Below are 12,458 nucleotides of genomic sequence, written 5' to 3'. Positions count from 1 at the left end.
GCTCCAAGATTGACTCCTGTACTTGGGGGTGGGGGAGGGGGAGAAGAACCAGAAAGGAACAAATACCAAGCCTGGGAGGACCACAGCCTGAGTCCTCCTCCTGTCCTGTCATCACGACAAGAGAGAGACAGACAGACAGGTGGACACAGGGAGTCAAGGCTGCTGACCTTTTAGAAGAACCGGGGTGCTTGTCATAACTTGCTTCCAGAACACCCAAAAGGAACATGGTCTGTGCAGGGACAGCCTGAGGCATTTCAGGGAGAGAGGGGGCCAGTGGAAAAAGGGGAGAACAGAGATTTGTCTCCTTCCTACAGCAGCCCCAACAAAGGCCTGTGAAGTATCTGAGAGTCAGGAGTAGAGGGGGAGTGTGCTGGCCAGAGAATCTTCCACTCCTCCATGCTCTGGGCTCTGGTTTCCCCCTGTATCTGATCCTACCACTGGCAGCTTGGAAGTTGGGCCAGTGTATTCAACTGAGAAGTGTGTTCCAGCTCTGCAAAGCCTTATAACTGAGCAGTACCAGGGAGTCGGTGGCAGCTGCTAAAAGCTGTAGCTGGCCAGCTGGGCAAGGTAAGAATTGGGACACAGGGGCTGCCCTGCTAAAGAGCCAGAAAGATGCTCACTGACTGGGCAGGGCTGGTTTCCCCTACTTCTAAAGAGCTGGGGACCAGGCCAATGGCCCTGGCTGAGTGGCCTTGCATGTGACACAGCATGCAAGTCACACAGAGCTAGCCAAGCTCCTGTGATCTGTTCTAGAGGGAGTGAGGGCAGACAGATGCTTCCAGGCCGCACACGGGGCTACCACGGGCAGCATGTGACCATGTGGCCTCCACAGCCTTTAGTGGTACGGGAGGGAATGTGCAGGGCTCTGCAGAGAGCTAGTCCTGCCCCTTGAGATTCGAAAGGCAGGGGCCCTGCAGGATTTTCTATGTGAAAACAGGGACAATGTACCTGGCCCGTGGGAGAGTGCAGATGTGAGTGACTGCCACTGGCCTCAGGCAGCCCTGTCATATAGGACATCACTCCCAACCTGGAGCATGGGAGGCTGAGCACCAGCCCTTAACATGGTGCCCTGTGCAGGTGCTAGAAGTAGAAAGGCCTGAGGAGCTGTGGAGGAGGAGAAAGAGCATGAAGAAGCTAAGGGAACTTTGAGAAGGAAAGGAAGGGAGGAGGGACAAGGTCCAAGGGGGCTTGGGCAGAAGGGGTGCTGTGCTAAGGGCCCCACATAACACCTGGCAGGTACTTTCCAAAGGCACTGCTTGTCACAGGACTCAGAGCTCAGGGTCTACTACTGTTCTCACTCCTGAGGGGAGCTGGCCTTCCTCCTCTGGGCCCACCCCGTCTAGCAGGCCTGACAATGTCCCTTCCCAAGCTCCAGATGGCCACTCCTCAGCCAGACCTCATGCCTGCCCTATATCCACGAAGGCTCTGGGCCCAGACAGGCGGACTCTGGCATGGCCTCAGAGGAGGGAGCGGTTCTGCAGCAGCTCAGCTGGCAAGTTCAGACACAGAGCACCCTTTGGGACAGGAGGAGGAGGACTGGGAACACCAGTGCCCCTTCTCCCATCTCCTCCTGGCCCTGCCCTTGGGCTCCCTAGGGTGCGCTTTCCCAGTGATGACTGAGCTTGGGCTCAAGCCCAAGGAACCCAAGGAACTGCAAAGGATCCTGCAGAATCTTCCAGAACCCATCAGCTCTGGGTGCCATGATGGGCCTTGCTAGAGGGGTGCAACCACTGGCTTCCTTCCTCAGCCTGGAGGCAAAGGAATGAAAGCCATGCCTTTAGGTGCCTCGTTAGTGTTTGTGCAACAGGAAGCACACCAGTCTCAAAACCCTGCCCTCTAGACCCCTGGCCAGGACACAGCCAGGCCTCTGTACAAGGTGGCAGTGGCGTCTGGGAGGCTGCTCCCTGCCCTGCTTTAGACAGGTGCTAAGAAAAGACAAAAAGCCAGAAATCCAACCCTAACCCCCACCAGCAAGACTGCTTATCACTGGGTGGGGCACTGGTGGCCCTGGGAGGAGAGGACAAACACAAGGCTGTTCCTGGAGCTGGAAGAGGCTGGCCAGGGTCTCAAGTTCATGTCAGGCAGTCAGAGTCTGGCTGGGCTCCCTGCAGCTGGGGGACAGAGTGTGGGGCCACAGGGACTCCACAGGAGCCTCCCTCCTGCACTCGCTTGGCCAGGGTGTGTTGGGTGGTCGGGCCAAGTGCCTTTACCTGCTTTTTCTACATTCATGGTGCCACCAGCTTCCGGGGCCTCCCGGTCCCGCCTGGGGGCTGGCGCCTGTCTCTTCACGAGCTTGTCTTCTTTCGTCCCCTGACTCTTGCTCTCGCACCCCTTGTCCTGTAGGGCCTGCTGCCAAGACACAACCAGAATCCTCACATGAAGAGGCCTGTGCTAAGGAGGGACTCAGCCTGGAGTGGGTGAGCTCCGGGGCTGCTGCAGCCCTTCATAGTACAGGTCAGGACCAAAAGGCCCGGGGCCTAGTGACAGGCAGGTGCTCAACCCCACAGCAAGACCACAGTGGTTTATTCTCAGGCCCCTCAGTGGCCATCCTCCGTGCCAACAAAGGAGATTCTGGGCACCTAACATCTGCAGGTGACACTCAGCCATCCCTATGGACTCCACAGAGCAGGAGTCCAGTCCGTTGGCAGCCTGCTAGTGTCAAGACCACAAGCACCATCACCATAGGCAACTGTTCAGGTCAGTCTCCCACCTCCAGATGGCATCCCCAAGGCTTAGAGGCTGTAATAAGTTCATATGTGCACCCTACCTTCCTCCCTCTCCCTGCCCCATGGGTCATCCAGGCACCATGGGACCCCATCTCCTGGTCAACCCAGGCAAAAGAGCTGGGCTGGAGCAGACTAGAGGAAGGCCATAAAGAGACACTTCATCCACAGACATCCCCTACAGCTCACCAAAAAGACACCCAGGCAAGCAGCAGAACAGCATGGGAAGTGCCTTCCCATTTGAGAGTAAAACACAAGAAGCAGGTAAAAATCCACCCAGAGAACATGGACAGTGGTTTCCTCTGTGTTTGAGAAGGGGGAGGTAGAGCTAAGAGTAGAAGTGTCATCATTTAACTTTGGGGGAATAGAAAGAAACTTCTCAACAGGAATGGGAGGAGAGGAATGGTTCCATGTGCCTCTGGAACTGTCTCGAGTTTGAAATTTTCACCTTATAAATACCCACAGTGTTTTTCAGTGATCTGCAGAGGTATCTGGGGAGAGAGTATGAAGAGATTTTTGTGTCTTCGCACACTCTAAGGTCAAGTATTACATTTTGAAAAGTGCTAAGTTTACAGTGGGCAAAGCCTGGGAGGGTGGCCTGTCACCCGTATGCGTGGTGGCTGTGGGCAAGTTACACAGCCTCTGCAAAGCTGTTACTGCCTCCTTAACCCAGGAGGACACACCACTGCCTCCGAGCACCAGGGGCACTTAATCCTGAGCAAGCAGACTGCTTACAGGGCCTGGCACACAGGAAGGTGGCTATCACTGTCATGTCATTTCCGTAATCTTCATTCTTACTCTGAGCGTCAAAAAGCCACTGAAAAGAATTGGAAAGAAGAGAAAAGTGGCCTTGGCAGATGTCTTGATAGCCATCCCCTCTACCTCTTCCTCCCAATACCTTGTATTTAGGAGAATTCCCTAGGACTTGATTTTATCCCCACCCTCCAACCAACTGCCACACCATCTTGAACAGGCTGCCCGTGGTGATGGCAGTGACAGCAGCAGCTGGAAGTTTCCATTTGTCCACAGGAGCAAAGGTTACACTATTTCTGGGCTGCTGGCCGAAGCACAGGAAGGGCAGGCAGCCTGGGGGCTGGGAGTTCCTGCAGCGCCTTTGGGGAGACGTCTCACACTTGAGCTGTTGGGCTCACTGAGCCCTAGACTTACAGATCACCTCACCATGCGCCTAGGATCCACTTGGGCCCCACCTTTGCCACCCTGTCACACCAGTAAACAGGGCAGGGCTCTGAAGGGGTCCAGAGAGAGGTGAACTCGATGCCTGTTGCTGGCAGCAGTTCTGAGATGGATCCTGAGCAGATCAGCTGACCCCAGGCTTCAGCCGCAGCCCAGTACCCCATAATCAAACTCAAGAACAGAGCCGCCGCCCAGTCAAGGCTGTGGGCTCCTGACCACAGCCTCTCAATTTAACTACACTCTGGTTTCCTTAACCATTCTTGTACCAGACCTGCTCTCCTCGCGGACGTTACAAATCAAAGAAAGACTGGCTCCATTTTCAGAAGAACCTCACAAGAAGGGCTAAGAAACAACATGAAACACATGACTGGCTCTCGAGGCAGCATCACCCTGACCCCTACCCAGAGTAGAAGCTGAGGACTTCCAGTTGCAGGAGGGAGAATCGGCTCAAAGGTACGTGCTTTCTGAACCCACCCTGTATCAGAATCTGCGTCATGGCTTCCAGGAAGGGGAGTGCTGCTGGCATGGACATCAGAAGAGTGGGAGGAGGGCTGGCACAGTGGGTCACACCTGTAACCCCAGCACGCAAGAGAAAGAGGCAAGAGGACTGCCACAAACTCAAGGTCAGTCTGGGCCGCATAATGAGTTCTGGGCCGGCTTGGTATAAATGGAATCCCTGTCTGAAAAAAATAAAAAGTAGGAGGGAATGGTGCTCTTCCCCAGGCACACCTTTTGCAGGAGAGTCTTGGCCACACTCCAGATAATCATGGTGCTTCATCTTGCACAGCTGTGTTCTTGGCACTTGCTTGGTTTGCATTCATGCATTTGAGGCCATTGGTGACTCTCTGGTGCCTCCACCAGGCTGTCAGCTCATTTCCTTTCTCCATACTCCTGGACTGGGGCTAAGGATACACTGGCAGAAAGTAGCTACTTTACCAGTATCTTTTCAGCAAATGCACTCATTAAATTACCTAAGCCTTGACTGCAATGGTAATGGAGCTTACTGAAATAATTCAGAGGATGCCAGGCATCGTAGGGCACGTCTTTATTTCCAGCAATTGGGAGACTGAAGTAGGAGGATCACAATGAGTTTGAGGTCAGCCTGGGCTGTACAGTAAGATACTGCTTTAAGGAAGAAAGAAGAAAGAAAAAGGGAGAGGAGAAGAGAAGACAGGAGAGGAGAGGAGAGGAAAAAAAGAAACTGGGCATGGTGGCACACCTTTAGTCCCAGCACTCAGAAGGTAGGATTACTATGAGTTTGAGGCTAGCCTGGAGTTACAGAGTGAGTTCCAGGTCAGCCTAGGTCTGCCTCAAAAACAAGCCAGAGGAGGTGGCAAATGCCTTTAATCTCAGCACTCAGGAGGCAGAGGTAGAAGGACTGCCACAAGTTCAAGGTCATCCTGAGATACATAGTGAATTCCAGGTCAGCCTAGGCTAGAGAAAAATCCTACCTCAACCCCCCATCCCCCCCCCCCAAGAAAAGAAAGAAAGAGAAAAAAAGCAAACAAAAAAGGGCTGACGAGATGGCTCAGTAGTTTAAGGCACTTGCTTGCAAAACCTGATGGTCCTGGTTTGATTCCCTGATAACCATATAAAGCCAGATGCACAAAGTGACAGATGCACCTGAAGTTAGTTTGCAGTGGCAAAGGGCCCTGACATGTCTATGCTCATTTTCTTTCTGTCTGCCTCTTTCTCTCTATCTCAAATAATTTTTATTTTTTAATAATATTTTACTTATTAATTAGAGACAGAGAGAGAGAGAAGAGAAAATGGGCATGCCACAGCTTCCAACCACTGCAAACAAACTCCAGATGTATGCACCATGTGCATCTGGCTTATGTGGGTTCTGGGGAGTCAAACTTGGGTCCTTAGGCTTCGCAGGCAAGTGCCTTAACCACTAAGCCACCTCTCTAGCCCTCAAATATTTTTTTAAAAAAATAAACAAAAGAGAGCTAGGGAAATGGCTCCATGGCTAAAGGCATTTGCCTGCAAAGCCTAATGACCTAGGTTCAATTCCCCAGTACCCATGCAAAGCCAGATATACAAGGTGGTGCATGCATCTGGAGCTCATTTGTAGTGGCTTGAGGCCCTGGCATGCCAATTTTCTCTCTTTCTATCTATCTTCAATCCTAGCACTCAGGAAGCTGAAGTAGGAGGATCATTATGAGTGCAAGGTTAAAAAACTGAGACTATATAGTGAATTGCAGGTCAACCTAGGCTAGAACTAGACCCTACCTCGAAAAGCCAAAAAAAAAAAAACAAAAACAGAAAGAAAGAAATATATATGTGGGGGAGGGGGAAGATGGCTCAGTGGTTAAGTACACTTGCTTGCAAGGCCTGACAATCTTGGTTTAATTCTCTAGTGTTCATGTGAAGCCAGATACACAAAGTGGCACATGTGTCTGGAGTTTGTTTGCAGTGGCAGGAGGCCCTAGTGTGCCCATTCTCTCTCTTTGTTTTAGAAAAATCATATAGCTGGGCATGGTGGCACATACCTTTAATCCCAGCACAACAAGAAGTACTTAATTTCTAGGTAATCTATCCATACAGTGGATTCTTTACATCACTTGTTACAAAGCTTGTTGGGTTCAGATCCCAGTTTGTTGTGTGATCAGAAGCAAATTACTTAGCCTTTCTGAGCCTCCATGTCTTCATTTATAAATTCATATAAAAAGCAGTATCTTTATCTTGAGATTTTAAAAAGGATTATAAGACCAACATGAAATCATGCCTGTGTTCAGCAACAGTTGATAATATAAAAACACTACTTTATTCATGTATTATTTCTATAGTCACATATGTATATAGTAAGTATGTCTGTTCAAGTTAATAACAATTGAAAAGGAAAAGAAGCCAAGCATTAGTGAGGCCTCCATCTGCCTTCTTGGATCCTCACTTCAAACAAAGGACTACAAGGGCTGGAGTGATGGCTCACCAATTGAAGTGCTTGCCTGCAAAGCCTAAGAACCTGGGTTTGATACCCCAGTCCCCATGTAAAGCCAGATGCACAAGATGGAGCATGTGTCTAGAGTTCTTTTGCAGTGGCTAGAGGCCTGAATGAGCCCATTCTCTGTGTGTGTGTGTGTGTGTGTGTGTGTGTGTGTGTGTGTGTATGTCAGCTTCATTGCCTCTCTCTTTCTCTCTCACATATATAAAAAATTTTTAAAGGAATATAAGCCCTGTTCACATGGGAATAAACAGCTCCTCTAAACTGGCCTGTCTCCCCAGTATCACCTCCAGCTCTGCACATCTCAGCAGAGGCCCCACTCACTCACTTCACCACCTCAGCCAGGGCGTGGCTCAAGAGTTCCTGTCACCTCTGGAGAGATCTTCCCCAAGATAAGTTACAATGCAACCAGCTTCATCCACACGTGCTCACGGCAATGGGTTACAAGGAGCTTAGCCAACAGGTGCCTGGCAGGTTCCCAATTCTTCCCCCAAAGCCTGTCAGGCACCTAGCTGCAAGAGCTCTGTGGGTCAGAGCACACCAGCCAAACTCACTCCCACACCTTGCTGAAAGCACAGTGCTTACCTGCACGGTCAGGTAGATCCTATGTGGACTCCCAGGGCCAGCCCAGTCCACACTGAGGGCTCGGCACTGCGCTAGGGCTGGGCGAGCTGCAAATCGGGCACTGGAGTCCTCTTCACCAACAGCCAGGGTGTCTTTTCCACGCCCTGTCCCAGGACAACCCAGGTGAGATGCTTGAACTGCTGACTGAGAACCACTAGCCAAGGCTGGGCTGAGCTCAGCTTTTGCCCCCTCCAGCTGGCCCCGGTGTGGCCAGCAGCACTTCAGGTATCCTTACATGCCCACCCCGCACAAAAAAAAGCACCGCCTGGCACACGGCAGGGGCTACATGCCTCCTTTACCAAAGCTGCCCTGAGATTCTTTCCTGGAAGGCGCCTTTCTCCACACTGTGGCTTGGGGTGGGGGGGCACCATCAGCTCCCCCCGCAGAGAGTAGCCTGAGGAAGCCTGACTGGATGAGATACATCTCAGGGCCATGGCTTTACCCAGGCTGCCTCTAGGTGGCAATTTATCCCCTGTCTTCATTAAGACCAAAGACACACTAGGTGGCTTGGTCCTATGCTTTCTCCAAAAGTGTGCTCAAGGGGGGACCAGCTAGAGTGTATGCCCCCAGGCCTTGGATACAGGGCCCCGCTGACTGGGGCCACCTCTCTCTCTTCATGATCTGGACAGGATGGGAAACAGTGTTGGCCTCAAGGAGCAAACTGAAACCATGACCCTGGGATGCAGCCAACAGGCTAAGTGTGCTCCAGGAGCCCACAGCTGACATGGAGACAAACGAACCAAGCAGCCCCATCAAATGGGAAAAGGCACAGTACGGAGCGCACAAAGGGCCCAGAGACACAAGCCACTGGGATGATGTGCCCAGGGAGGAAGGGAGCATTCTGCCCAAGAGGCAGAAAAGGAGACACCCTAAAGAGTTAACAACACGCCCAGTGACACACGGAGCCAGTATTCAAATCCCATATGCCAACCAACCCTGGCTGTCTAACCATCTCAGGGAGGCAATCAGAGAGGGCTAGTGGGGGATGCACAGAGGAAACAGCCACATTGGCTGAGACCCTCCTGGGTCTCCTGGGTCTGGATTTCACACATGGGGTTCATTGGACCTTTGTCTTAAGTTTTTAAAGTAGCCCAAAGTCTTCAAAGTCACTCACTGTACTCATTTCATAGACAAATATGAACACCCAAACTGAAACTATAGAAATGTACAATGATTCCTTCACTGTTTTTATATTTTTTCTTATGTTCTTCAAGGGAAAAATGTTTTTTTTCTTTTTCTTCTCCCCCACCCCCAGCCAGAAAAGCCATAGTCCTCTCTACCACATTTGCAAATCTGGGGCTACCTTGTGGTGGAGACCATATTTTGGCCAATGTAGACAACCAGATCTGGCTGTCTCACAAGCCTTAGCTTTTCCTGGAGGCCTCAGGGTCATCCCTAGCCTAGCTCAGTGTTGAGGAGTGGCCAACCCCAGACCCAGGCAACCACAGAAGGTGGGAGATCTTTAATGCATCTCTCTGGATGCCACTGAGAGGGGGAGGGAGGGAGGGAGGGAAACAGGAATCTGCTATGGTTCTTCTCTGAGCCTCAGTTTCCTTGCTGTACACCAAAGGGACTGGACCTCATGGGCTGAAGATCAAGGCTGGTAATCTGAATTCCCCTGCTTATAGGTCAGGAATGACAGAGAGCAAACCCCTGAAGGCAGCTCTCTTAAGAGCCCAGACTTCCCACACAACCAGGGCGACCTGCCCAGCAGCCCACACTCTGCTGGGGAAGGGTCAGAGCGGCTCCACTTCCCTCCCCAGTGTCCAGCCACCACAGGAACAGAGGAGAGGCTCCCTGACCCAGAAAGGTGAGCTCGGGCTCCCGGCTCCCCAGGGGACCAAAAAAGGAACCTAGACTGGGGACCCTCTCGCTAAGCACCTGCCGGTGGTGGGCACTTTCCAGAGAGCCTCCATGGGTTGTCCGACACCTAAAACCAAGCACTTGGCACCCACACCCCGCCTGGCCACACTTCCGAGCCTCAGTTCGCTCCTCACACCCAGCCGTCCGGGGCAAAGCAGGCGCGATCAGGTGTCAGGGCTACACAGGGCACCCCGCAGGACGGCTCCTTCACCTACCTTGTTTACCGGTCCCTGCCGGGATCTGGGCGAGATCGATGCGATCACAGAGCCCCCAGACCTCGCTGGGCCCGCGCGATCGTGGCGGATGACCCCGGTGCTACTGTTAAAGTTTAACCCACTCCGGAGCCTTCTCGGCGGCCCGGCGGGGCACTGGGAAGGAGCCCGGGCTGCGCTTCCACACCCCCGCCGGCTCGCTCGGGGCCGCCGGCTACCCTGTAATTACCTGACAGCTCGGACTGAGTTTAGGAACCGCGAGAAACCTCAGTCGCATCTCGGGGATCTGGAGGAAGCAAGGGGAAATAAAGAGGCATTTTAAAAATGCGGACTCACCAGTTCTCAACCTCCCCGGGCCGGTGTGTGGGAAAGGGCGGGCAGCCGGGCTGGCTGGGGCTGGGGCGGGGCGAGCCATCCCAGGCTCGGGCTCCCGGGCCCGGCCCACTCTCCACAGGCCCCGCAGTGAGGGCGTGGCTCCCAGGTTCCAAGTCCTGCGGGACGGGACCATGGCCCGGAGCTCAGCAGCCTCCTGTGGGTGCCGGGTGGCCTGCAGAGAAAACAAGGGGGAGGTGAGCTTGCAGAGGGGGTGGCCAGCACCCGGGGCCATCTAGAAGGCTCTGTGAACACAGGTCGCTTGTTACCTAGGGTAACAACCCCAATGGTAGAATCCTTAAGGACCCTTGGGTTCACTGGATAAAAGAGGGCCTGTCTTCGTTTTGCTATTGAATATGGAGTCTTCGAGTAAGCAGGGGACGTATTAACCATGTATGCCACACACTGTGCAGCAATGTTCCAGGTCGAGCCAGGTTGCAGCCACAGGGGAGCTCCAGGAATCACAGCATCTCAGAGGTACGTCTAATCCTTTTCCTCTTCTGCTCAACATCTCATTTTCCAAGGGCACTCAGCCACGTGCTAAACTCTCAGCCTTCAGGCCCTGTCCCAGGACTGTGGCCTGGCAGCTAAATGTTCTGAGTGTGAGCATCTCACTGAGGAGGGGTTTAGAAGGGCCTGGACTGTGGCCAGGGGCAAGCTGGATTTATATATAGCAAAGTCTCTTAGAGCCAGTTCATTCACACAGTCAAGTAAACTTCACTCTGCCTAGGGTGTGGCAGGCACCTTGCCTGGTGTCCATACATTCCTCACTTAACACACTATTGACTGAACACCTACTATGTGCCGGGCACCTAGCAGAGGTCCTCCAATCAGGAAGCAATGTGGCCTTAAAGCTCCCAGTAAGGGAATTTGGATGTAGCTGAGTTGGAAGAGGCCTGCCTAGCATACACAAGCCCTCATGTCAGTTTCCAGTGCAGCATAAGTTGGGTAAAAATCGGTGCAAGGCCTGCAATCCTAGGACTTGGGGAAATGGAGGCCAGATGATCTGGGGTTCAAGGTCATTCTCAAGCACACAGAGAGCTGAAGGCCAATCTGGGATACCTAAGATACTGTCTCAAGAAAAGGGAAAAGAAAGTGCTCCTTATCAAAAGGGAGATAAAAAAAAAAAAAACTTCAATAGAAAGCAGGTTACAGGGAGGTTGGAACTGGGTGGCAGGCACCAGGGTGGTGTGGGACGGGGCAGTGGCCTGGGAAGACTGGTTGGAGACCAAAAGCCTGGTAGTTTCTGTGAGAACTGAACAAATGAACAGATTCAAACATTCACAGGCTTTTCGGGTTTTGTTTTGTTTGGGTTATTTGAAACAGGATCTTACTATGCAACCCAGGCCGGCCTTGTATCACCGTCTTCCCCACTGCATAGATCTTTATCGAGTGCCTACTGTATGCACAGCAGCCTTGAGGACATTTAAACGGACCAAGCTATAGTCCCAGAGTCAGGCTGTGATACCAGTTACAGAAGCAGAATCAACTTGGAGAGGCAACAAGGGACTTCCTATGAAGCTACCTGGGTTGTGTGTGGATCACTCTCACTGTCCCCAACCCTTGCCCCACTGACCACTTCCTGCCAGGCAGTAAGGACATCTGTCTGAACAAGACCCACTTCTACTGACCTACTCTGGTTCCCTAAGGTCACAGGGCTCAGTGAGGTGTATCCACAGGAAATACTGTGATGGTTTACTGGACAAACGCACACACGCACGCGTGCTCGAACAGAAGCCTGGAAGAGAGGTTAGCACCAGTCACCAAGACTCCGTGCTAAAGGTGAGTATGCAATCAGCCAAGGTTGAGCAAGAGGGGAGGCAAGGTCAGGTGAGGATAGTGCTGGGGTGGGAAGGGAACCTGGAGAAAGAAGGCCAGAGAGGTGGCAGGGGTTCAGGGCGCATACGGAGTCCTCAGGAGTGGTGGGACAGAGGGAGTGTAGGAAGGAGAGTCAGATGGCCACGTCAAACTGGGAAGAAAGCCCTGGAAGCCTTTTAAGAGAAGTCATGGGATGGCAGGACCTGGTGGCTTACACCTGTCGGCCCAGCACCTGGGAAGCTGAGGCAAAAGGATCCAGAGTTCCGTGCCACTAGGCTGGGCTACAAAGTGAGACTGGAAAAGAGAGAGAAGAAACAGTGACTATGAAACACAGTAGAGTCAGAAGACAGACTTAGGAAGGCCCAGGGAATGAAGTAGGGCTGAGGAAGCAGCCATCTCCTTCTCTCTGGGGAAGTTGGGCCATGATGGGCATAAGATGAACTGAGAGGATGCACTATGTAGGATAGGACAGACATGACATGTGGGGCAGACAGTGGAGCAGGAATGAAAGATGCATCAAGAGGCAAAAAAAAAACCAACAACACATGGGTATAGGGGCTGGAGGACTGCAGACATGGGATCTAATGCTTGCAGAGTGGAGCCCCAGGGAAGTGAGGCCCTGTCTCGGCCTTGATCTAGGAGGACAACCTGGAGGAGGCTGCCCCAGGGTGCAGTATCCCTGGGCGGAGGACAGGAATATGGACC

The 12,458-nt window shown here is 52.5% G+C and overlaps 1 protein-coding gene across 6 annotated transcripts in view; it reads right to left on the bottom strand.

The window, feature by feature from the left end:
- Kifc3 (kinesin family member C3) overlaps positions 1 to 12,458 on the bottom strand; it is a 114,195-nt gene that overhangs the window by 29,302 nt on the left and 72,435 nt on the right. For 2 of the 6 annotated variants that reach the window (XM_045154564.1, XM_045154554.1), the window contains 3 exons: positions 9,900 to 10,110; positions 7,450 to 7,592; positions 2,211 to 2,349 (listed from right to left, as the gene is read on the bottom strand). In XM_045154564.1, the coding sequence (XP_045010499.1) occupies positions 2,211 to 2,349; positions 7,450 to 7,592; positions 9,900 to 10,071 (454 nt within the window). In that variant the 5' untranslated portion in view covers positions 10,072 to 10,110. Of the gene's footprint in view, positions 1 to 2,210; positions 2,350 to 7,449; positions 7,593 to 9,792; positions 9,808 to 9,899; positions 10,111 to 12,458 lie in introns of those variants that run through there. The other 4 variants (XM_045154547.1, XM_045154572.1, XM_004663509.2 and 1 more) reach the window with 4 other exon arrangements.

Source organism: Jaculus jaculus, chromosome 1 (genome assembly GCF_020740685.1).
Source record: "Jaculus jaculus isolate mJacJac1 chromosome 1, mJacJac1.mat.Y.cur, whole genome shotgun sequence".
Lineage (NCBI taxonomy): Eukaryota > Metazoa > Chordata > Mammalia > Rodentia > Dipodidae > Jaculus > Jaculus jaculus.
This window is presented reverse-complemented; position numbering and strand designations above follow the sequence as displayed.